This window comes from Schistocerca nitens, chromosome 2, assembly GCF_023898315.1.
Source record: "Schistocerca nitens isolate TAMUIC-IGC-003100 chromosome 2, iqSchNite1.1, whole genome shotgun sequence".
NCBI classification, from domain to species: domain Eukaryota; kingdom Metazoa; phylum Arthropoda; class Insecta; order Orthoptera; family Acrididae; genus Schistocerca; species Schistocerca nitens.
Window position 1 is genome coordinate 801546738 of NC_064615.1, and position 26913 is coordinate 801573650.

The following is a 26913-nucleotide window of genomic DNA, read 5'->3' on the forward strand; positions in this document are numbered from 1 at the left end:
TCTCCAATACCAAAACAGGCTGAAGTCCTTCCATCTGCAAGGAAAGTGATGGTGATCACTTGCTTTACTGTCATGGATTGATTTCCAAGCATGCCGCTCCCCCTCACACTATTGTTACAGCAGCATACTACACGGCTAAACTGAGGAAGCACAGTGCTAGAAAACGACCAGAACTTTCTCGGTTTCGCTGGCGGCTTCATCATAGCAATACGTTGCCTCACCTTGCAAATCAAGTCATGCAGTTTATGGCGAAATACAGCATCATCTGTATAACGCATCCGCCTTGTAGCTCCGGTCTTGCTCCCTATGGTTTTTCTTTCTTTTTTATTTCCATCACTAAAGGCAAAGCTTTGAGGCATTCGATTTTAGACGACTGGAACAGTGCTAAAGGACTGTGAGAATTGCCTGCCCTATGAGTTCGAGTACTGGCAGAGACACTATAAAAGGTGCCTTCAAGTAGGCCGGCCGAAGTGGCCGTGCGATTAAAGGCGCTGCAGTCTGGAACCGCAAGACCGCTACGGTCGCAGTTTCAAATCCTGCCTCGGGCATGGATGTTTGTGATGTCCTTAGGTTAGTTAGGTTTAACTAGTTCTAAGTTCTAGGGGACTAATGACCTCAGCAGTTGAGTCCCATAGTGCTCAGAGCCATTTGAACCTTTGAACCCTTCAAGTAGGAGCGGAGCGTTTCGAAAAAGAGCATGTAAACATTGAAATGGAGAAGTAAACATCTGTGAAAAAAATCAGTCTAAGCCTTTGCTGATCAGCCCTCGTATTAATTGCTGTGCTCATAACGACTTTCTGCTGTAATTCTTCTCTCATCAAGTTTGGCTGCTGACATCGACTCGCCTACTTAGCGTTGTTTCGTTAGCTGCAAATTGTTTTGTGGCTATTTCATTGTGTATTTGATAGACGCTGAGCGCATTTTTGCGGGATCTCGAACAAGCGTGTTCAAAACTAAGCTGAGCGCATTTTTGCGGATATCGAACAACCGTTTTCAAAACTACCTGCTTTGCAATTAAGCAGCTGGAGGGCGAGCCCTCGAGTGTTAGGCTTCAGGGCACTCGTATCGAAGTAGTGGGATAGTTCATCCAGAGACTTAACAGTTATTCGCCCAGTAGCCCACGACTCTACTCGTGCAGTAGAGATGAACGCTCTTGAACGAGGAGACTTACGTGTCCGTGCTTGTCCATCTCGTTGTTGGTGAGCTTGACCTTCTCGAAGGAGACGACCTGCTTGCGCAGCTGCTCGCCGGTGAAGGGCGAGTCGGGGTGCATGTAGAGGCGGCAGGGCGCGGGCGGGTCCGCCTTGCCGGCCACCAGCCACGACGACCGGTGGTAGGCGTAGCGGTAGCGCTTGTTGTCCACCGGCACGATGTCCATCAGCACAGCGTACCGCTGCTCGGCGCGCACGCCCGTGAACGACACGCGGCACGTCGGGAACATGCGCCTGTAACAGCGCACGCCGCAACCCTTACGTACAAAGTACGTTACACCTAAAGCGAATTTACGGAGAGTAGCTAAAAAACGAAGGGGATGTCTTGAAAAAGCAAATTGATCACAGTAACTACACTGAAGCGCCTAAGAAACTGATGTAGGCATGCGTATTCAAATACAGAGATATGTAAACAAGCAGATTACGGCGCTCCGGACGGCAAAGTCTATAAAAGACAACAAGTCTCCGACATCGCTGCGGCCGGAAAAAGATCCTGCAAGAACGGGACCAACGACGACTGAAGAGAACCGTTCAGCGTGACAGAAGTGCAACCCTTCCGAAAATTGCTGTAGGTTTCAATGCTGGGCCATCAACAAGTGTCAGCCTGCGAACCATTCAACGAAACATCATCGATATAGGCTTCCCGAGCCGCAGGGCCACTCGTGTACCCTTGACGACTGCACAACACAAAGCTTTACGCCTGGCCTTGGCCCGTCAACATCGACACTGGACTGTTGATGATTGGAAACATTTTGCCTGGTCGAACGAGTCTCTTTTGAAATTGTATCGAGCGGACGGACGTGTACGCTTACAGAGACAACCTCATGAATCCATGGACCCTGCATGTCAGCAGGGGATTGTTCAAACTGGTAGAGGCTCTATAATGGTATGGGGCGTTTGCAGTTGGAGTGATATGGGTGGAGAATATATTTCTTTTTTCAGCGCGACCGCTACGGTCGCAGGTTAGAATTCTGCCTCTGGTATGGATGTGTGTGATGTCCTTAGGTTAGTTAGGTTTAAGTAGTTCTAAGTTCTAGGGGACTGATGACCACAGCAGTTAACTCCCATAGTGATCAGAGCCAATATATTTTTTCTTGAATCACTAGCAGGTTAACGACTGCATTTCTCTTTTGAAGAAATTGTTTTATTTGGGCACCCGTAAATGTTTCTTATGTTTCGCGTGGGGAAAACACGAAAATTTCAGAGAAGCTAACATTGTGTCAGGATGTGTCTCATGAACCAAATCGGGCCTTCAACTTGCCACTCATTTTACTTCTTTGTAAAAGAGATAAAGCCCATAGAGCTAGTACCCTGCTAATGTTGGCATCAATATAACCTCAGCATTGTAGCTGGGGATGAAATATGACATAAAAGGTTATTAATCATAATTAATTAATAATATTGTGATTAGAATGAGAATTTCCACTCTGCAGCGGAGTGTGCGCTGATATGAAACTTCCTGGCAGATTAAAACTGTGTGCCCGACCGAGACTCGAACTCGGGACCTTTGCCTTTCGCGGGCAAGTGCTGTACCACCTTTTTTTTAAGTGCTCTACCACTTTTTTTTCATAATGTTGTAAACAAAACAAAAAAGGATAATAAAATTAATTGGCACGAGGGAGTCTTTTTTTTTTCTTCATTCGGTGTAACAATAACAAACATAAACTGCTTCTAGCATTTGTTTAAATACATAAGACGATGACTTTATAAAATAAAATTTTTCTGGGAAACGTAAATAAGTGGACTTTTTTTTACATAGTAGTGAAAAAAATAAAAAAATAAAATAAAATATCCTGCTGCTGTCAGTACAAAACAATAACGTTCTACGTTCCTCTTTTAGGCGCGGACCTCGCTAATCCCGTCATACCTCGCGTTGGTGTCGGGTACGTCTTCACGTGTGTTTGTGGATCCTCTCCACTATCCTGGTCCTTTCTTGTTCTGATACTTATAGACAATAATTACATTCTCCTACCCGGGACACCCCAACTGGGTGGGGGATCAAGCAAGGCACTCCCTAAAAAATTTGCGTAATATGTTCGATATCTCGGATGTCTCATAAGCTGTGAGTGATGTTCCTGTAGTAAGGCCCAAAAGTCAAGCACATTCTTACTGCCGTCTCGGAAAAGATAACGCACAGTCAAACCTCGGATCCAAGTCACTGCGTTTGTCTTCGTTCGGGGATAATATGTCCTATCTGGGAGAAGTAGTGTGCGTGGTTCTATTGTTTGCGGCCCCACCCGAAGGAGGAAGGCGATCATTTTTTTGACCAAACACCATACGTCCGCCGAAGGACCGCATATCAGGCGATGCTCCTCAGTGTCTATAACATTGCACTGCGGACACAGTGGCTCGTCCGCCATATGAATTGTATGCAACCTGGAACGAGTCACGTATTTCCCATTTACCATCTGATACCACAGTGCGCGCGTTCCCGTATCAAGGTGTGGGTGGTGCACTGTACGCCATACCACTGACCACGTAACTGTTGGTTGGCGGCGCTCTACGGCATTATTCGGCCGTCGTCGAGTCAAGATGTGATATATATCACGTGCCGTTGCCGTCCTGGTAGTCGGTAGTTCCATATGTACATAACTGTGTTCCACAAAGAAGGTTCGCATATGGGCAAGCGAACGAGAAGGTGGAGCAAGTTCGTCTATCAAGCTGCCCGTCAGACTTGTCTGGTGTCGTGTCCACATCTTTATCATTGTGGTTACATAAATAGCCACTGCTCGGTCGCGTACGTGGACTAGTCCAAGACCTCCACGACTACGAGGAAGGGTGAGGGTTTCGTATCCTACCTTAAAAAGCAGACCTGTGCTCACAAAATATCCTAGTGCCGCCAGGATTCGGCGGGCCAACACCACCGGCATAGGAAGAACTTGTGCCAGGTGGGGGATGCGAAAGGCTAGATAAGTGTTGGCAAAGGTGACCCGTTGTATCATATCCAGTGCCCTTAACCTGTGACTTCGGACACTCGCACGAATTGTTTGCAGAAGATGTCTGTAACTCAGTGCCACCGTGCGTCGAACGTCTGTAGTGAAGATAATTCCTAGGCATTTCATCTTGTTGATCGGCTGTAATGGTGCTACACTTCCTGTCGGGAGTCCTCTCCCGATGTTCATCGCTCCCGACTTTGCCATCTTCAGGCGACTTCCCGTAGCCATACAATACAAATGAATCCAACGCAAGGCCGCTCTTGCCTCGTCGCCTGACCGTGCTAAAAACACTAGGTCATCTGCGTATGTTCGGCATATAAACTTGTTGTGCCTTATCGTCATTCCTTGTAGTCGATTCCGGAGCCCGCAAAGCAGCGGCTCGACAGCGATGGCATACAATATCGTTGACAGCGGGCACCCTTGTCTGACCGATCGTGAGATGGTGATGGGCCCCGCCAAGCGTCCATTGATGACCACTTTGGATGCGGCTCCGTGGAGTAGTCTCATGACGACGGTGACAAAACTTTCCGGAAACTTCATTTTCGTCATCACGTCCGTGAGATAAGCATGACTCAGCCTGTCAAATGCGCGATCGAAGTCTATCGATACCAATACACCCCGGAGACGACATGTTGAAGCCAGTGCGATAACATCGCGGTAGTCGCTGAGTGCCGTTTGTATATTGCTATCTCCTCCTAGCTGGGTTTGGTCGAGTGAAATCACTTGGCGTATCACGCGTTTAAAGCGTGCTGCAAGTATCCTGGCGTAGATCTTGTAGTCGCAATTAAGAAGGGTCAGTGGCCGGTAGGCCTGTATCCCTGTGCCGCCAGATGGTTTGTGGATGGGGATGATCATTCCTTCCACGAAGGAGGGTGGAAGAGGCACGTTGGGAGACATCAATTCGCAGTACATGGCAGTCCATCGTGGAAGCATGAGATCTTTAAATGTACGATAAAACTCTAACGGAAACCCGTCGGGCCCCTGGCGATTTGTGCGACGCTCCCTTATCAATCGCTTCCATTACGTCGTCAACTGTGACTTCTCCTGTTAACTCCAGGTTGGCCGACTCGTCGAGACACGCGGAGAGCGTTCGTCGGACCTCATGAAAGGCTGCCTGATCGTGTTCCGCTTCTTCATAGAGATGACCTTAGTGTTCCACGAAAGCGTTGGCAATGTCTTTTTGCGTTGTCATGCGGCGACCATCTGGCAGTACGACCGTCTGTATTAAGGTTCTGCGGCTACGTTGTTTTTCTCTGATAACGTGATACATCGACGGGGATTCTCCACGGACTCGTTCAAAGGCCCTTGCACGGATTGCGACACCCTCCAGTCGGCGGCGCGTTATGGAAATTATTCGGGCCTGTGCTCGTTTTATACCGGCACGACGCTCCTGTGAAGGTGCTTGTACAGAAAGTTCGCGGAGCATCGTGAAATAAAATTCCGTTGTGTATCGCCTCCACATCATCTGCTCTCTTCCGTATGCAATTAACGCCCGGCGCAATGCAGGCTTAACGCAGTCCAGCCACCACTGCAACGTCGTCGGATATGTCAGGAGGCGTCGTTCACACACATGCCAAGTGTCTTCGACTAAGCGTCTGCACTCAGGTTCCCTAAGGTGTGCTGTATTCAGTTTCCAAACACTGCGACTCCTCCACACTTGTTGACGACTCAGGGAGACCGTGCATATATATGCTATGTGATCTGAAAAGGCGACAGGCCACAATTCCGCATCGAAGATCGCAGGCTCGAGACGACGTGTTACGTAAATGCGATCGAGACGACTTGCAGAGTGACTCGTGACGTAGGTGTATCCACGTCTGTCGCCATGTATTTTCTCCCATGTATCAATGAGATTCATGTCCTGTATGAGTTGCCGCAGCTCCGGGCACGAAGTATAACGTGGGTGGTGATCTTTTGGTGCGAGCACGCAGTTGAAGTCGCCTCCAAATAAGAGATGTTCATACCGACCTAAGAATAGTGTTGCAATCTCCTCTGCGTAAAATCGGGATCGGTCGCGCCGTCTGTCTGACCCCGACGGTGCGTAAATGTTAACGACCCGTACTCCCAGCACTGTGAGCGCCAGTCCTCGCGCTGACGGCAGGTACACTACGTCCTCGGCTACTATGCCGCTACGTAGAAGTATCGCTGCTCCGCTGCCGCCGTCGGTAGTAGGTGTAATGTACGTATCGTACTCATAGAGGTCGGGGAAGCTCTTAACACATACTTCCTGCAGCAGAACGATGTCGACGTCTGACGCATGCAACATGTCTCGTAATAATTGCAATTTGACAGGCGTTCTGATCGTATTAATATTAATAGAGGCTGTTCGATATGCCTGCCGCTGTCCCTCAGTGCGTAAAGCGCACATGAACGCTTATGTTAATTTGTGTGCTTCTGCCCGGTGACATGCTGTCTGTGCGTCAGTCTGCATCTTCTGTCACGGTTAACAGCCGGTGGACGCAGCACTCGCCATGGCGGGTGCATCGTCGGTGTGGGGGTCAGTACCGGATTCATCGGCCCAGTTCCTGTGCTGGAGGTCCAGCTCCCGTCGTGTCTCTCCGGCCGGGCTGACCGAAGGCGGTGGCGTTGCTGCGGTGGGTGGAGGGACTCCTCCCGTCGGCTTTCCGTCCGTCGTGTCTGTATTCAACCCCTGTCTAGCATGATTCGCGTCGCAATGCTGTGTGGGAGGTAGAACCTCCCGTTGCGCATCCGGAAGCACTGTATCGACGTCACACCCATGTCCGTCTGACGTGGACTGCAGTAAGCAGGTATCCGACGGCGCTAGCCGTCGTTTCTTGTGGCGCTTCGGCGATCGTTGTTTGCGCGTGTGCGCCTCCGTATCCGAGTGCGGAAGTGACTCCCGGTGCTCAGGGACGAAAGCAGCTGTCGGCACAACAGCAGGATCAATTTCCATTTCTCCTACCGATCCTTTCCGCTCGGTTAAGTGCGTCGTCGGCGCCGGAGCGGCAGAGGTGTGCGTCGTTTCGTCACTGGAGGCGGTCTCTGCCGCAGTCGGTTGCCGTAAACTGTCAGGATTCTGTAGCTGGTCATTCTTCGGGATGGGATCCGTTCGAAATGCGTCCGCATACGTTAGTGGCAGCGGCGTCAACTTGGACGGAGGTACGGGTTCGCCGTTTGGAACTTGCACTATCCTCCGCTGCATACATTCGGAACGGACGTGGCCCTCTTTCCCGCAGCCTGAGCATGTTTTGGGTTGTCCATCGTATATGACTATAGCTCTGCATCCGCCGATGAACAAGTACGAGGGTACATGTTGTGTCAGTTCTATTCTGATTTGACGCACCCCATTGAGAACGGGGTAAGTCGTGAAGTTCGACCATTTTTCCTCAACGTGGCTAAGCACTCTTCCATATGGGCGTAAGGCGTCAACGACCAAGTCAGACGGAACCTCGAAGGGAAGTTCGAAAATATGTATGTTTCGTAAGCCCAGTCCTGCATGATCAATAGTTACGTCTCCAACATGTCCATCAGAGTGACGAAATTTGAGTCCATGTTTAGTATCTCGGATGATTCTGTCACATACTGCATCGTTAATCAGCTTGACGTAAACAACACTGCTCACTATGGAGAGGTGGATTCCGGTAAGTTCGTTGTAGTCAAGTGTAACTTCGTCTCGTAGGAACCTTTCTATTTCGTAGGCTTTCGGTCTCGCATATGCATTCGAAAAAGTAATCTTGAGAGTCGACTTTCGGTATGCATGTGCCATTCTATATCGAGTCGTCTAAACGCTCGAGTACGACGAAGAGGTAAACAACTGCGCGAGCGCGAACGTCTCCGGCAGGGACGTAAACAGACGTCCGTGCCGTAGCACCGCCGAAGGCAGACTGTGCTACTGAAGCACGACTCACGCCCGGTACTCACAGCTTTAATTCTGCCAGTACCTCGTCTCCTACCTTCCAAACTTTACAGAAGCTCTCCTGCGAACCTAGCAGAAGTAGCACTCCTGAAAGAAAGGATATTGCGGAGACATGGCTTAGCCACAGCCTGGGGGATGTTTCCAGAATGAGCAACAAGGGACCTAGTATTACTAGGACCTTGTTGCAGAATAATCCCTTATAACATTTTTTTCTTTAGGGTAGATTTGTTTTACCTCAATAGATTAAGAACCTCAAAGTCCTTCTCAGACGCACAGCCGTAGGCCATCCTAGAAAATGGCCTCACGGTAAGTGAGGTCTCCTTCTCAGGGTGAATTAAGTATGCATATAGGTAGTTTACTATGGGTGGTGGCTGTCCATTGTTGGGGCTGGTGGGCGGGTATTTTGCATTGTTGTATTTTTTGTATTGTTGGAGTTCCATTGTTGGACTTAGAATTTTTCTCCGTCTATTATTTTACTTGTCTGTTTGTTGCTGGAAAACTCACTTCCGGTTGCGCAACCTTGCTGATAAGGACTTCCTGTGCAGCGTTAGCAGTCAGTTCTTAATATAGACCTTGTTCTATCCTGTTTTCTGCAGCAACAAGGTAGGAGACGAGGTACTGGCAGAAGTAAAGCTGTGAGTACCGGGTGTGAGTCGTGCTTCGGTAGCTCAGTTGGGCAGTCTGCCTTCGGCAGTGACACAGTGCGGACCGTGTTGCCAGCCGGCCGCGCTTGGTGCGCGCGCCTGTTTGTTTACGCCGGAGCAGCTTCGCGTGTGCGGTGTTGTGAGTCTAGAACGAGATGGCACACTCGTTCAGAAAAACGACTTTGAAGTTCAGTTTTGCGAACGACTATACACGACCAAAGGCACACGAGATTGAACGTTTCTTCAGAGAAGAGGTAAAAATCGATCCACAGGAAATCGTGGGAATCAATTTATCGCTCGTTTCAAGCGTCGTCTATGTCAAGCTTGTTGACGAGGCTGCTTGCGACAGACTTCTACAACGTTCACCGAACGGGTATCGTTTCTGTCATGCCGACGGGAATGTTGGTGCGGTTACAGTCGATCACGCGGGAATGGGGATCCGCACTATACGAGTCTTCGAACTTCCGTTTGATGTCCCGTCTGACCTTGTTACCGACGCCTTTCGACCGTACGGTACAGTTCTATCCCATGTGGCCGAAAAATGGACGAGTTTTACCAAGTATCCCGTTTTAAATGGGGTGAGACAAATACGGATAGAACTGCGAAAGCACGTCCCCTCTTATTTGTACATAGGAGGTTGTCGAGCGATTATAATCTATGATGGGCAACCTCGCACTTGCTCGGGGTGCGGGAAAGAAGGTCACGTCCGCTCGGAATGCCTCCAGCGACGTTTAGTGCAAACTCCACGGGATGACGTTCAGGCGCCACAACAGACGACTGTCTTACCGTTGACCTTTGTGGAAGCCCTGAGAGGCGACGTGAGGGAGATTTCCGATGAGCACCAGCAGCTGCCCCCTATAGAGAACATGGACACCAACGGACTGGAACTCCGACCATCGGTTCCACCACAACAGACACAGGACACCACACAAGAGATGCAGCTGACGGCCGCTCCAGGCTCATCCGTGGTGGCTGCCATTGCTTCCACAGAGAGCGTGATAGGCCAGGCCCAAGACGGAGGATACGCAACCCAGACAGCCGATGCGGAAGCAAGGCAACGGAAACAGCGTTCGCCGAAGAGAAGAAAGAAGCGTCGACTGACTTCTGCTGACGATAGCCATAGCCCCGAGGGGACAGTGGACGACAACGACAGTATCGACCTGAGACCAGTGGATTCAATAGATACCGAGATGACGATGCAGGAACTACACAGCGATGATAACTTGAACTCTCCTTCTGGTGACCGGAAGACGGAAGTGGAGATGACAACTGTCCAAAATCAGAGCGATGACAACGTTACCTCCCATCCTTCGACCTGTTCCGGAAATATGCTGGGGGACTGGGCGCAAGAAATGGACCAACAGGAACAGGATGAAAATACGAACGCGACGATTGAGGATAGTCCTGGCCAAAGGCCGGGAGGGGTCGGGAAATGTTGACCAACTTAGTGTGTTGAGGAGTGCCGGGGGTGCAGATGGCCGCTTAATGACACCGTCCTACAACTGATGAACACAAGCCAGGCGTACCGCATTGCCACGATAAACATTAATGGCATACGGACACCGCTTAAAATTCAAATGCTGAAAGATATGTTACGCGCTGCGGACGTGGACATGGTACTCCTACGAGAAGTGCGTTTCACATCGCCGCCAGAGTTCTACGGTTACGAGGCACATTATTCAGTGCACGATGAAAGTGGATGCGGTGTGGCGATTCTCACCAGGGAAGGAATAGGAGTGGAGAACGTCAGGTCTCTCCCTTCGGCACGCGGCATAGCGATCACTGTCGACGGCGTTCGTTTCATCAATTTATACGCACCATCTGGCTCCACAAAACGAAGAGAAAGGGTGACTTTTTACACCGAAGAGATAGCACCGTTGTTCGCTGGACGCTTTGATAACTATATAGTGGGCGGCGACTTTAATTGTGTCGTCGACAAAAAGGACCAAGTACCTCATTATGTGCCATGCATGGAACTGCGTGCGTTGATTACCGAAATGGCGCTTCTGGATACCTGGGAACTGCAGCATGGTGACAGACCGGGTTATACGTTTGTCACGGGACACTCGGCGAGTAGACTTGATAGGGTGTATGTGACACGAGCACTACGGACGGCGATACTGGATGCCGAAATCTGGCCAGCGGCTTTTACGGATCATATGGCGTACGTTTGTACGATTTCACTAACGCGTCAGAAGATATGGCGGAGTAAAGGTCACTGGAAAATGAATTGTGCACTTCTACGTGACACTGAATGTCACCGGTCGATAGAGGCGGCCTGGGAGACCTGCGTTCGCCGACAACGAGCCTACACCTCGGTTCTCCAGTGGTGGATTAAATGCCCAAAACCAACGTTACGGAGAACGTTGATACGATACGGGCAGGACAAATCGCAGTGGAACCGCACGACGGCTGATTTTTATTTTACAGCCCTGAGGGAGCTGATGACCCAACAACCATCGCCGGAAAGGCACACGGCCATGCGCAGGATAAAAGCCAAGTTATTACAGCTGACGAGACTAAGAATGGAAGGTATAATGGTCCGGGCGAGATTGGCGGACACAGTTGCTGCCGAAACCCCCTCCATGCACCACGTGGTACGTGAACGCCAACGACGACGCAGGACATTGATCAGGGAACTAATCTCTGAAACTGGCCAGCAAGTTGTGCACCAGCGTGATTTTGCGCATGTGTTTACCGACTATTTCCGCCAGCTATATGGACCTGTACATGTGAACCACGAGACACTACATGATGTCATCTCGGAAATGCCAGATAGAGGACCACCACTGGATGCTGAGACTTTCATCACAGCGATAACAGAGGACGAGCTGACAGACGCAATTGCCAGGGGGGCACCGAACAAGTCCCCAGGACATGACGGCTTCCCAATTGAATTTTACCGCGCCTTTGCATACCTCATGGGACGGACCTGGATTCAGATGTACAACGAACTCCTGTTACCGCAGACTGAGATACCTGTCGAATTCACGGAGGGTATCATCATCCCAATACCCAAACCACGCGGTGGCAGAAATCCAGGAGATTATAGACCACTCACTCTCTTGAACTGCGACTATAAGATTTTCGCGCGCATCCTTTGGGCTCGCCTGCGGTCTACACTTTCTGATAGACTCCTCAGAGATCAAACTTGCCTCGGCGGCAAGAGTAACGTACATACGGCGCTCGGTGACTACCGAGATATTAGCAGCGGCATGCCGTGTGCGTGGGGCACTCGCCGCTATTGACTTCGATCATGCGTTCGACAGAGTGGATCATACCTTTTTGCATGCGGTGATGGGCAGATTGGGAATCCCGCAGGCCTTCATCCTAGTGATCATGCGACTGTTACACGGCGTACGATCAAAGGTCTCGGTGAATGGGCGGGGCACTGACTACATTGTTATTTCAAGGTCAGTTCGTCAAGGTTGCCCCCTTTCGATATTTTTGTATGCAATGGCATTGGAACCCTGTCTATATGGTCTCCGAAGACGGTTGGAGGGAGTGCCGTTGCCACAACTGACCTTTCATTGCCGCGCTTAAGCTGACGATGTGATGCTGGTGGCACGGCCAGGCGAAGAAGTACGTACGGCGTTGGCATGGATACGGCGATATGGGATGGCGGCAGGAAGCGTGCTTAATCTACAAAAATCACGCTGCATGAACGTCGGTCGAGGATTACAACCGGGGGAGGAAGGCCCGGTCATCTTAGTTCAGACCATCAAATGCCTAGGTATTACGTTCCACACGGATGTGCAGCGGACAGCAGCGGATAACTACCGACGCATATTGAAGCTGATGAGGATAATGGTGCTGTTACAGAAATTAAGAGCGTTGGATATGATTCAGAGGGTGACCTATGTTAACGTATACCTAGCACCGAGACTCACTCACGTAGCGCATGTCCTGCCTTTAACGCGCACAATGGCATCACGGATACAAGCAACTTTCGGAACCTACGTGAGTGTGGGACACCTGTTTAAGATCCGATACACAACGCTTACGCTACCACCTGGAGAGGGTGGACTTGGTCTAGTGAACGTGTATGAAAAGGCACGGGCGTTATTCGTAAGTGGCGCGGTCAATTTCGCAATATCTCGGGTGCGTTGGCCGATGTACTAGCGCCCACTTCAATGCTGCCCCCAGTCAATGTGGGCCATATTTCACCGAAGCTGTCACATTTCAAGTCTTTTTTTTTTGGAGCTTAGCTATGTCAGAGATTCCTTCCCAACAAGACGACTACCGACGACGCGAGACGTATACCAACTCTTACTGCGCCGGTGCCCCAGGAATACCCTGGAAAAGAAGTACCCAGACAAGAACTGGCGACAGATATGGCGCGTTATACGGAACGTTTTCCTCCCAACGTCGGTACGCTCAACATGGTATGTGGTGATAAATAGGAAGTACGCAACGAATCAACGGCGGCACGCGATTCATTTGGCAGATACTCCACTATGTTTAGGCTGCGCAACAGTGGACACTGATGAACATCGTTTAGTATGTAGTGGGACGGCTCCAGTGTGGCACTTGGCACAACAGATATTGGCGTTCCTGTTACGCTCCGCCCCTCACACAATTTCATCAGACACACTTTTTTTCCCCCAAGAATCTTATTTCCCGGTCCAAAAAACCAATGCGGTGACATGGATGCGGGGAATGGTGGTGGGCTACGTATATAACGAATCGGAAAAGGACAAAATTGATTTTTGGCATTTTCTCCTGGATGGACACACGAAGCTGCAACAGCGTACGAAATATAGGCAAGACTTCGCTAATTACTTGCGACTTACATTTACCGACCCGCCGGCCAGATGGGGTGTGACGGGTGAGAGATGAGATAGACGAAGAAGCCGAGATAGACTTCGATCACACTTACGGACCCTTCGTTAACTTCGAGAAGACGACCCAGTCTTACATCAACGTCTGGAGAACGAGTCGATAGATGGCTCTCTTGCTTTATCGAACGTCGGGTCGTGAGCAGATGTCGCCCCCGACACGAATTTCATTTCATTGCTACAGGAGCATGTTTCTTTTGTATTTGTACTATCCGCAAGGTCTTCATGTCTTTCATTTGGGCATTTTCAGTTTTATTCATTTCGTTGATTAATTACTTTTCCCATTAGCCACTATTTGTCAACATAGGGACTTTGTAGACACTATTTATGCTATAGTACCACAAAATGTATGTCAGCAAAGGTGGTAAGCCTGACATTCGATTTAAAAAAAAAATAAATAAAAGTTGGTAGAGCACTTAAAAAAAAAAGTTGGTAGAGCACTTGCTCGCGAAAGGCAAAGGTCCCGTGTTCGAGTCTCGGTCGGGCACACAGTTTTAATCTGCCAGGAAGTTTCAATATTGTGATTGTCGTGCAACATTCACAATACAGTGTTTTCGATTTATGATTATGGAATTGTTCCACCGGGACAAGATGGAAAAATCAGTTAACATATATTGTTATTCCTTATGTTTAATTCATTCTTTACTCACATCATAAATTTTAAATTTCGGGTATTAACATGGGCTATTAGTGTTTTGTGGTCACAGATCTTTACTTCACAGAGTTATTTTTGTGCATGAAACACTGCAAATGTATGACATTTATACTGCTTAACTACAGTAAGAATGCTGACTTAGCCAACGCTCAGTAGGGTATTCGATGGACAGCCACATGTGTTATTTAGTCTTTCACGCACAATGTGTCGACGACAATGCTTTGAAAGTCCTCCTTTCTCCGCCCATGATAGTATGTCTCACCGGACATTAGGGTCCAATTTAGGCCTGGAGGCAATACTTTGCCGTCTGGCGCAGCGCGCTAATGGATGCACGGCCAGCGACGTCGCGAGCCTTCTAATAACACACATTAGCCGGCCCGTAACGCCGCCGCCGCCGCTGCTGCCTCACACGACGCACAGCTCACGTGCTGACTATCAACTGGTCCGCCGTTTCTTCCAGCAACGCCTCTGCTGTATCGTTACACGAATCTCCAGGCGAATAGGAGAATTCTCCACATGGGTACTTCATCCTAGGTATCATCATCATCATGAGTCCGTACATAGTATAGTCTCTGCGGAAGGACAGAAACGTACACACACACACACACACACACACACACACACACACACACAGCCGCGCGGGATTAGCCAAGCGGTCTAGGGCGCTGCAGTCATGGACACAGCCACACAGGCTGTTTCCGGCGGAGGTTCGAGTCCTCTCTCGGGCATGGGTGTTTGTGTTTGTCGTTAGGGTAATTTAGGTTAAGCAGTGTGTAAGCTTAGGGACTGATGACCTTAGCAGTTAAGTCCCATAAGATTTCACACACATTGCAACATTTTTTTACACACACACACAAACACACACACACACACACAACCACACACGAGAGTACCTGGCCTTAGCAGGGTATGCTTTCATTCCAATTAGTCCATCTCCTCCTTCCTCGCCTCTCTGATTATCTGACCATCCCCCATCTGTCCATCTCCTCTTCGCCTCTATCAATCTCCTCCTCCCCCCTCTCTCTGTCCATCTCCCCCCCCCTTCCCCCCGTTCTGTCCATCCATCATCTCCTCGCCCTCTGTCTATCCATCTTCTCCTCCTCTTCTCTTTCTGTCCATTGCTGTCTCCCCCTCTGTGTACATCTCTTCCTGCTTCCTATCTTTGTGCATCTCATTCTCCCCCCTCTCAGTTCATTCATCTCCTCCTACCCTCTCACACTTCCACGCTATCACCCCTATCCCAGTATGAGGTTGCTGATTCTTACCCCCAAATATCTCTTTCCAGATACCAAGTAGTAGGTATATCAGCTTTGATTGAAATCGATCCTGTGACTTTGCCCACGTATGTGCATGTCACATTTATTTAACATATTTGCACAGACTGGAACCCATAGTTGAGCTGTAACTCCAGCGAATTTCGCCCTGCAGTTTCGTTTACACGCGGCTCAATGTTTATGACGTCATATCTCTTGCACTATGTGTCGTGCATGGATATAATTTTGCAGCTACATTCAGTGGTATACGTGAATACCGCCTGCAAAATGAGTCACAGTTAATATTGAAGAGATAATGAAATCGTCTTGCCTGATGTAAAAGTTTTATTGTACGAAAATCATTTTCTGGCCGTTCCCAGCGAAAAGACGTTAAGGTTTGAAATTATGTTTAAAGTTTGTTGCAAACTTAGTAGTACTCTCACTCTCAACTACTGTGTGTAAAAAGTCTGAAAACTCGCGTGTCACTGGTTACACTTCTTTTTCATCTCTGGGCTTCTCCGTATGACAGAAAGGTGGTTCTTAACCCCACTGGGATTCTTCCCGGACGGTAAATGACATGTTTACCAAGTTTGATTGAAATCGGTATCCTTTTGAACCTGCTTACTGTATCCATTTCTTGACCTACTTCTACAATTTTGACCAGTCCCCCCCCCCCCCCCCCCCGCCCGCTTTCCATACGTCCCTCCAATGCTTAGTTGGTGAAAACTTGACGGCTCAGAATTTGTCCTATCCACCAACTCCTACTTTTTTGTCAAGTTATAGCATAGTTTCTTTTGACTCTGAGCACTATGGGACAACTTCTGAGGTCATCAGTCCCTTAGATCTGAGAACTACTTAAACCTAACTAACCTAAGGACATCACACACATCCATGCCCGAGGCAGGATTCGAACCTGAGACCGTAGTGGCCGCGCGGTTCCAGACTGTAGCGCCTGGAACCGCTCGGCCACCCCACAGTTTCTTTTCTTACCAGTTCTATTCAGTACCATCTCATTGGCTACATGTTCCAGCCACATTATCTTCAGCATTGTTTTATAGCATCACATTTCAAAAGTTTTTATTCTCTTCTTGTCTGAATTGTTTATTGTACAAGTTTCACTTCCGCACAAGGCTACACTCCACACAATCACCTTCAGTAAAGACTTTCTTAATTTATATTTCTATTCGATGTTAACAAATTTCTCTTCTTCAGAAACTCTTTTCTTGCCATTGCCAGTCAACATTTTACGTCCTCTCTCCTTCAGCCATCATCAGCTGTTTTACTACCCAAAGAGCAAAACTCATCTACTACTTTCTTAATCTAATTCCCTCAACATCGTCCGATTTAATTTGACTACACCCCATTACACATGTCTTGATTTTGTCGATGCTCATCTTATATCTACTATCCATTCAGTTCAAGTGCGCTTCCAAGTTCTTTGCTGTCTCTGACAGAATTACAGTGTCATCGGCAAATCTCAAAGTTTTATTTCTTCTCCCTGAGCTTCAATTCCTTCTCCAAATTTTTGTTCGGTTTCTTAACTGCTTGCTCAATGTATATATTGAATAACATCAGGGACAGGCTACACCGTGTCTCATTTCTTTCTCAAAACGCTTGCCTTTCCTGCCCCTCGAATTTTACTGGTTCCGTCTGGTTTCTGTACAAGTTGTATATAACCTTTCGTTCCTTCTCTTTTGCCCCTGCTACCTTCAGAATTTCAAGGAGTGTATCCCAGTCAGGCTTATCAACTCTAACAAAATGAAGTCAATTTAAATGGTTTTCTGCGGGCTGTATGCTACAGTACCTTTTATTATTTATTTATATATTACTGTTTACATCCAGTTTCACGCTCTACATCCTCAGCTCGATTTATTCTTGTAGGTACTAATTTTAAAAAAATGGGTAAAATCATTAGTGAACCATCCTTAAGAAATTTGGGTATGAGAGAAATACGATGGTCTAGATTACTTATGATCGATTCTGAGATGTTTGAAGGTTTTACGTTTCCCACTCGTTAAATTTATAGTGCATTATGACTTAAGGCTGAATACCTGGAATGTGACTCACGGAGCAATGGCATTATGATCAAGATCTGCAGAAGACTATCCATTCTGAATGGCTAAGATGGATGGGATGACACCTCTGATACTTGGACTAGGGTGTACCCAGCTTGGCTCAAGTGGAGAAGCTAGAATACTTTGGGATAAAAAGATAGAAAGATCCCCCTCCCCCCCTTTCCAACACACAATCATAGTGGACCGACACCATAAAGTGTGATTGAAAACACGAAGATGTCAACAAACGAACGAAATTAGGGCGATATAGCAGAGCAACGGATCCCGTATGTGCGTAAAAAACGGTAACAAAGAGAGAGAGAAGAGCAGGTAGGATATAATTGACTGATGTCTGTTTCTATGATAAAGAGCACTTAACATTAAGAAATTTGTTTCATTCTCTTAAAAATAAATGCACCAATTCTGGAAGAGACCGACGCTGAAGTGGTTTGTTAGTTGATAAGTAAACGGCAACGCGAAAATAAAGTTTGTAAATTGGTAATGCTAGTATGAACTTTAACAGTCTCTACATCTCATAGTGTTATCGTATTTTGTCGGAATTCTGTTATTTCTTCCCTGAGGGAGATTTTCTCTACGATTTTTTTAAAATCTACTTTTCTTGTTTTAGGCTTAAAATGTTATTGTAGTGTCCATCCCAAGTTCGCTAGAAACTCTGTTCTCGAGTTACAAGGCGACTTGTGAAGAAATGTCTCTGAAAACCACTCACGGCGGGAAAAATAATCGACATATCACTTCAACGAGAGCCTAATATGCACTTGCTCGAACTTTAGAGCTGAGCATCCTGTTACAACTTCTGCACAAAAACGGACGAAAAGCGTGTCGAGCGAGCAGAGCGATGGGTGATACAAGCCGCCAAAAAGGCCCGCAGGACCACAATGGCCACGAAGAATGTGGAGATATGGAGGAGGTTCACTTTTTGTATCTGGAAGGACTACTACCAGGGATCGCAAACTAGCAGTATTTTTAACTCAACCACAAAAAATATAACCCTAAAGTTTAAACGCGTCTTTTCCGAAACCGTGTTTTTCAAATTGGCACGAAAGATAACCTGAGAACAGGACGATCGATTTTGATCTGAATTTGATACTGGCACTCTAAACTGAAATATATATCAGAGCACTTAGCCGTTTTGCGTAATCTTCAAAAGTCTAATTTCGGGCCGCCCGGTGTGTTTGTGCGGTTCTAGGCGCTTCAGTCTGGAACCGCGTGACCGCTACGGTCGCAGGTACGAATCCTGCTTCGGGCATGGATGTGTGTGATGTCCTTAGGTTAGTTAGGTTTAAGTAGTTCTAAATTCTAGGGGACTGATGACCACAGATGTTAAGTCCCATAGTGCTCAGAGCCATTTGAACCATTTTCTAATTTCGGTACACGCTTTTGTCTCGATTTTGTGGGCGAAGGAAATGATATTTATTTCAACAAATCACCGTTTTTTTAGAACTTAACATTTTTCAGTTAACCTATGAAGTCTGATATAAAATATATTGTAAACGACTTTTACAAGATTATTTTGTTACAGGTTCAATAGGAGGGCTTCGGGAATTGCCGTAGTTCCTCAGTGTTTCGGTTGTAAAGGTTCCTTCCCTCTGGCGCAGCGGTTACAGGGAGCGTCCCATGGAGGCAAAAACGATTTCTTAAAGACAAAAGTGTAAGAAATAACACTATATCATCAGATTTAGCATTGGCTTTTATTTTATTTGAAAAAAAAAGGCCACGAAAATCACCTATTTCTCATACGTTCAAGAGGGCTTAACCCTCAACTGTTCCTCTGTTCTTAAAGGCATTCTTATTTGCGATTGCATGAGAAACAATAAATTAACGAGATATTTAACGGGAATTCGCTAGGTTTTCTACCTTGTGCTAAGCTTCCGGGATACTTGGTGCTGTGCAGCATCCTCCCAGAAATAACTTTAACTAGCTTCAGTTCCCTAGGCCGACCAGTGCTGAAACTGGATAACGTCTCCCAGATATTCCCAGTTCAGTCAGTTATTATTCGCAGTTCTGATTCTCTCTGCACGAAATCTTGCCTGCCGGGTTATTCGGCTGATATGAACGTAGTTCTAGAGCATTTTGAGCAATTATACATACATGGTATCTTCTGAAAGCTATTGTTGAAAATTTGTCTCCTTGTATCCGTCGAATTTTGCGAAATTTGCGAATGTCAGTTCTACCGGTTGTTGTTGTGGTCTTGAGTCCAAAGGCTAGTTTGATGCAGCTCTCCATGCTACTCTATCCTGTGCAAGCCTCTTCATCACCAAGTAACTACTACAACTTAAATCCTTCTGAATCTGCTTAGTATATTCATCTCTTGGTCTCCCTCTACGATATTTACCATCCACACTTTCCTCCAATACTAAATTGGTGATCCCTTGATGATTCAGAGCGTGTCCTACCAGACGATCCCTTTTTTTAGTCAATTTGTGCCACAATTTCCTCTTCCCCGCGATTCTTTTCAGTAACTCCTCATTAGTTACGTGATCTACCTATCTTATCTTCAGAGTTCTTCTGTATCATCACATTTAAAAATGTTCTATTCTCTTCTCTACCTGCTACATACCTTCATTTGTTTAGTAAAACTTATAAAACTCCAGGCAGCTACGCTTACAAACATCTCGCTACAACAGACGAGATGCTTTGCTTAACAGTCGTGAGCTAATAGCTTGTTAAAACAAAGATCTGGAAACACGGATACAGATTACCAGGTCAGACCACAAGGCAAAGCCGTCTCGGTGCTCACCACGCACCGTTCCGTACTTCTCAAGACCTCCATAAACAGGTGAGGTGACTAAATTAATAGATCAATAATCACGAGAACGCCGGCCTTAATCTCGTCGTAAGTCTTATCGGCGCGGCATTAATAGCGCGTTACGGTGCCTGGTCCGCGGAAAGTAAAGATCGCGAACCCATTGGCGGCAGGTGCATGCCTCACCTCGGCCCCAGCAGTTGTTTTTACGGCCTCCGCATTATGCGCGCACTGAGCACTAAATAACGCCTTGCAGTAATATTCGCGTCCACGAAAGGGCAACACCATCCCAAGACAATGGCATCTTATCTCGCATCCGCTTAGGTGTCAAAATCAGGCAGTAATCTCGCATTGGCGCGGTTTCACGCACAAACCAGCCGCCTTCTTTACATAGTAGAGTAGCGGTGGTGATTGAGATCTCTGTGCAAGAAACCTTCCTACTTTCAATATAGTAAAAAAATAATACATACCGAATGAGGACAAGGAATTTCTTGGTACATTATGAATGGATCTGGATCAAGACTTTTGCCAGTATTTTTACAGCGTCCCGGGCTGTCTGAGTTTTATAAGCCAAGCTGCTCGAGACTTGTTGGACCAAACCCACAGTAATAAAATTGTTATTAAATACCCTCTTAGATGATGAACAATTCCTTAAATATAAATACGACGGTGTACTGAAAAGTAATGCCTTCGTAATGTCTATGTGAAAACTCTTAAAGCTTTTTAAATAAAACAATTTTTGGTTAACATTCTACACTTTTATTCTTCATGTTTATATGGTTCTTTCTCAACGTAGCGTCGTTGTTTTTGTTCAGAAGTCAAGGTAATAGGGGCCACTTTCGTATACACTTTCTCCTCCTTCATGGAGAAAGTCATGAACGCCCTATTTAGAGATTGCAATTTGTGGCACTAAAATGCTGACACCCTACGAACGCACGTCCACTACTTGCTCACAACTGACTGGTCGAATGAAGATCTCTTGTTTACAGTTGATATTTCAAGTTGCCCCTTTACAGCGCTGACGTAGCTTATACGCCAGGAATAAAATTTGTCTAGGAACTTTTTCAACGAGCGGTGTTTGTCTTTCATAATTAGCATTACAGTAAAATTAAAGAAATTAAAATTTTTGAAGAGGGTCACAGGCAATATGGTAGGGTGAGGCTTTCTGAATCATGAGGCTCTGTGGATATAAATAAAGTAATATTCTACCGCGCCGCCCGTGTACGCAACTCGGACGCCATCATGCTGCAGGACCGTTGCTACACAAGTTGTGCAAAAGCTGCAAGAAGCCTTTTCCAAATATATAGGTTTGGTGCCTAAGTTCGTAGCGTTTTTCCATATGCTTTAATAAAAACACAACAGATACATATAGCAGAGATTTTAGTCATAAATAATATATTTTCGCGCGGTGTAGCCACGCGGTCTTGGGCGCCTTGTCACGGTCCGCGCGGCTACTCCCGTCGGAGGTTCGAGTCCTCCCTCGGGCATGGGTGTGTGTGTTGTCCATCGCGTAAGTTAGTTTAAGTTTGGTTAAGTAGTGTGTAAGCCTTGGGACCGATGAACTCCGCAGTTTGGTCCCAAAAGATCTTACCACAAATTTCCAGTATATTCTCCTTCACTATTTACAAAAATCTACCAACGCTGTGGTACTTTTAGATTTCGGGACTATATAAATCGCATGGTTTTTAGGCAAAATGCTCGTCGAGTTATGTTAAATGGTTCAAATGGCTCTGAGCACTATCGAACTTAACAACTGAGGTCATCAGTCCCCTAGAACTTACAACTACTTGAACATAACTAACCTAAGGACATCACACACATCCATACCCGAGGCAGGATTCGAACCTGCGACCGTAGCGGTCGCGCGGTTCCAGACTGTAGCGCCTAGAACCGCTCGGCAACTCCGGCCGGCGAGGAGTAGATCTCGAAGCAACATAAGTTTATCATATAAAACTTTTAACTGTCATCAATCACCATTACAATTTAACATATGTAATAAAATATTTGCTACCTTTTTGGGGCCCTAAAAGTTGAAAGCATTCATTTAGCCTCACCTCGCCCGTTAATCAGCGAATGCAAGAGTATATGGGGAAAATAATTGTCCTTTAAAGGCAACATAGAAACGAGGTTTCTTTTCTTGGACTACCACTCGGTTAGTTTGAGATGGTCCGCCGCATTGCGGGCAAGTGGGAGCTGCACAGTCCCGGAGGCGTTGGCCTGCCCCAGGCGGCGTCCGCACCGCAGGCTCGTTTTAATTGCGGGCCGACGAGGGCCTTTGTGCCGGCGTCCGGCCATTAGAGCAATTTGCCCGCGCCGTTCACCAGCCGGCAAATGGTGCGTGGCGTGGCGCGGCAAGCGCCGCGACGTTGACGACGCTGCCGACGCCGACGCCGACGTCTGCCAAGAGGGCTGTTGCAGCCGGGCTGCACGGCCGAGGGCGGGTGTGAGGCTGCCGTCATTAGCGCCCTGGCCTCTGACTAAATATAGCGGTCGTCTACGAGCACCAGCATGCGCCGCGCCGGATAAAAATAACGGCCAGCCACTTGCGTCTACGCCACCCTTCCCTATCATCCGAACTTTTACTAACGTTTCAATGCTAACCACTCTACATAGGATACAAATGAATGACGCTTCACAATATTTCGACACCGTACTTTGCCATCATCTACAGGAGATACACTACTGGCCATTAAAATTGCTACACCAAGAAGAAATGCAGATGATAAAAAAATGGCCCTGAGCACTATGGGACTTAACATCTGTGGTCATCAGTCCCCTAGAACTTAGAACTACTTAAACCTAACTAACCTAAGGACATCACACACATCCATGCCCGAGGCAGGATTCGAACCTGCGACCGTAGCGGTCACGCGGTTCCGGACTGAAGCGCCTAGAACCGCACGGCCACATCGGCCGGCTGCAGATGATAAACGGGTATTCATTGGACAAATACATTATACTAGAAATGACATGTGATTACATTTTCATGCAGTTTGGGTGCATAGATTCTGAGAAATCACCCAGAACAACCACCTCTGGCCGTAATAACGGCCTTCATACGCCTGGGCATTGAGTCAAACAGAGCTTGGATGGTGTGCAGCTTCAACACGACACCACAGTTAATCCAGTGTAGTAACTGGCGTATTGTGACGAGCCAGTTGCTCGGCCACCATTGACTAGACGTCTTCAATTGGTGAGAGATCTGGAGAATGTGCTGGCCAGGGCAGCAGTCGAACATTTTCTGTATCCAGAAAGGCCCGTACAGGACCTGCAACATGCGGTCGTGCATTATCCCGCTGAAATGTCCGGTTTTGCAGGGATCGAACGAAGGGTAAAGCCACAGGTCGTAACACATCTGAAATATAGTGTCCACTGTTCAAAGTGCCGTCAATGAGAACAAGAGGTGACCGATATGTGTAACCAATGGCACCCCATACCATCACGCCGGGTGATACGCCAGTACGGCGATGACGAATACACGCTTCCAATGTACGTTCACTGCGATGTCGCCAAACAGGGATGCGACCATCACGATGCTGTAAACAGAACCTGGATTCATCCGAAAAAATGGCGTTTTTCCATTCGTGCACCCAGGTTCGTTTTTTGAGTACACCATTTCAGGCGTTCCTGTCTATGATGCAGCGTCAAGGGTAACCGCAGCCATGGTCTCCGAGCTGATAGTCCATGCTGCTGCAAACGTCGTCGAACTGTTCGTGCAGATGGTTGTTGTGTTGCAAACGTTACAGCCATGCGGATAAGATGCCTGTCATCTCGACTGCTAGTGATACGAGGCCGTTGGTATCCAGCACGCCGTTCCGTATTACCCTCCTGAACCCACCGATTCCATATTCTGCTAACAGTCATTGGATCTCGACCAACGCGAGCAGGAGTGTCGCGATACGATAAACCGCAATCGCGATAGACTACAATCCGATCTTTATCGAAGTCGGAAACGTGATGGTACGCATTTCTCCTCCTTACACGAGGCATCACAACAACGTTTCACCAGGCAACGCCGGTCAACTGCTGTTTGTGTATGAGAAATCGGTTGGAAACTTTCCTCATGTCAGCACGTTGTAGGTGTCGCCACCGGCGCCAACCTTCTGTGAATGCTCTGAAAAGCTAATCATTTGCATATCACAGCACCTTCTTCCTGTCGGTTAAAATTCGCGTCTGTTGCACGTCATTTTCGTGGTGTAGCAATTTTAATGGCGAGTAGTGTACTTGTAGCATGAGCGTCATTAAGACATCGCGTGCTAGGCGTTGCGGTCCGTTACCGGTCATGGCAAATTTATTCACGGATGGATTCGAACATATGTTGATGGCGCATTTGTTGTTTGGCTATACGTGCGTAAATGCTTCAACAGTTCCTAAAACATCTGAATTCTCTTCACCTCAGTATCAGATTCACTATGGACTTGGAAGACAATCGCGAAATCGTGTTTTTGGACGTCCTAGCCAAGCATAAAGTGGACGGCACTATGGTGCGCAGTGTGTACAAGGAAACCACACACATTGAGCTGTACCTGAACACCTCCAGCTGCCTACATTTCTCACAGCGTGAGGGTGTTGTGCTTACACTGGGCTCGTAGAAAACCGAGCGAAGAAAACCCACCAAGAGACCTCAACTGCCTGAAGGATGCATTCAAGAAGAACGAGTACGGCGCGCTGTCAAGCAGAAGGTTCTAACCCAGCAAATAGAACGCGACGAGGAGGATAAGACAATGGCGTATCCGTTGCACTCTGGCAAAGCATCGAATACAATTGGCAGAACCTTGGCTCAGCATAAAATTAAATGCTTTTTCTGTCCCCCTACAGAAAAGCGTGCACTATTAGATACAGCGAAACACAGACCTCGTTTTGGGATTGTGTTGTAAAGGAGACTGCCTACTCAAGAGCGACAGTGGCTTCACTCTCAGTAAATGCGGTACCTATTGCTGAGCCTGTTGGGCTCGTAACATCGACCCAGAGCAACTTTCAAGCTCGATGGGAACGGCAGAAGTGGATGAGGGACGAGAGTTCACGCGCGTATTTGGCGATCGCGTCCTCCCTAACATTCCAACCGAAACGTCGTATGGTAGGTTGCTGAGAGAATGGTTAGAGTGCCATAAGAGTATAATGAAGAATCAGTGTAGCAAGATCCTCGTTCTACAGGTATCATCTAAAAATGACGGCATGAGATGCTACAGAAATATCGTGTTTCGTAAACGATTGTACCCTGGTGCAGTCCAGAAGCAACACATACACTATGTGGTCAAAAGTATCCGGACACCTGGCTGAAAATGACTTACAGGTTCGTGGCGCTCTCCATTGGTAATGCTGGAATTCAATATGATGTTGGCCCACCCTTAGCCTTGGTGACAGCATCCACTCTCACAAACATGCGTTCAAGCAGGTGCTGGAGGTTTCTTGGGGAATGGCAGCCCATTCTTCAAGGAGTGCTTCACTGAGGAGAGGTATCGATATCGGTCTGTGAGGCCTGATACGAAGTCGGCATTCCAAAACATCCCAAAGGTGTTCTATAGGATTAAGGTCAGGACTCTGTGCAGGCCACAGTAATGTTATTGCTGTGTAACCACTCCGCCAAGGGCCGTGCATTATCAACAGGTGCTCGATCGAGTTGAAAGGTGCAATCACCCTCCCCGAATTACTTTTCAACAGTGGGAAGCAAGAAGGTGCATAAAACATCAATGTAGGCCTGTTCTGTGATAGTGCCACACAAAACAACAAGGGGTGCAGGCCCTTCCATGATAAACACGACCATACCATAACACTACCGCCTCCGAATTTTATTGTTGGCACTACACACGCTGGCAGATGACGTTCATCGGGCATTCGCCGTACCCACAGCCTGCCATCGCATCGCCACATTTTGTACCGCTATTCGTCACTCCACACAACGTTTTCTCACTGTTCAATCGTCTCATGTTTATGCTCTTTACACCAAGCGAGGCGTCATTTGGCATTTACCGGCGTGATGCGTGCCTGCCTTATGAGCAGCCGCTCGACCATGAAATCCAAGTTTTCTCGCCTCCAGCCTAACTGTCATAGTACTTGCAGTGGATCCTGACGCAATTTGGAATTTCTGTGTGATGGTCTGGATAGATGTCTTCCTATTACACATTACGACCCTCTTCAACTGTCGGCGGTCTCTGTTAGTCAACAGACGAGTTTGGCTGTACGATTTTGTGCTGTACGTGTCCCTTCACGTTTACACTTCACTATCACATCGGGAACAGTGGACCTATGACACAAGTGACACCCAATCACCTGACCACGTTCAAAGTCCATGAGTTCCACGGGGCGTGCCATTCGGCTCTCTCACGATGTCTAACGAGGACTGAGGTCGCTGATATGGAGTACCTGGCAGTAGGTGGCAGCACAATGCACCTAATATGTAAACGTATCTTTTTGGGGGTGTCCGGATACTTTTGATCACGTAGTGTACAGTTCATTGGCCACGAAAGCTTATACAGGGTGGTCCATTGGTAGTGACCGGGCCAAATATCTCACGAAATAAGCATCAAACGAAAAAACTACAAAGAACGAAACTCGTCTAGCTTGAAGGGGGAAACTAGATGAAGCTATGGTTGGCCCGCTAGATGGCGCTGCCATAGGTCAAACGGATGTGAAATGTTTTTTTTTTAATAGGAACCCCCATTTTTTATTACATATGCGTGT

The 26913-nt window shown here is 47.5% G+C and overlaps 1 protein-coding gene across 1 annotated transcript in view; it reads right to left on the reverse strand.

Moving 5' to 3' along the window:
* LOC126235344 (T-box transcription factor TBX20-like) overlaps nt 1-26913 on the reverse strand; it is a 255113-nt gene that overhangs the window by 148086 nt on the left and 80114 nt on the right. The window contains exon 2 of the mRNA XM_049944065.1: nt 1172-1445. Within this exon, the coding sequence (XP_049800022.1) occupies nt 1172-1445 (274 nt within the window). The remainder of the gene's footprint in view (nt 1-1171; nt 1446-26913) is intronic.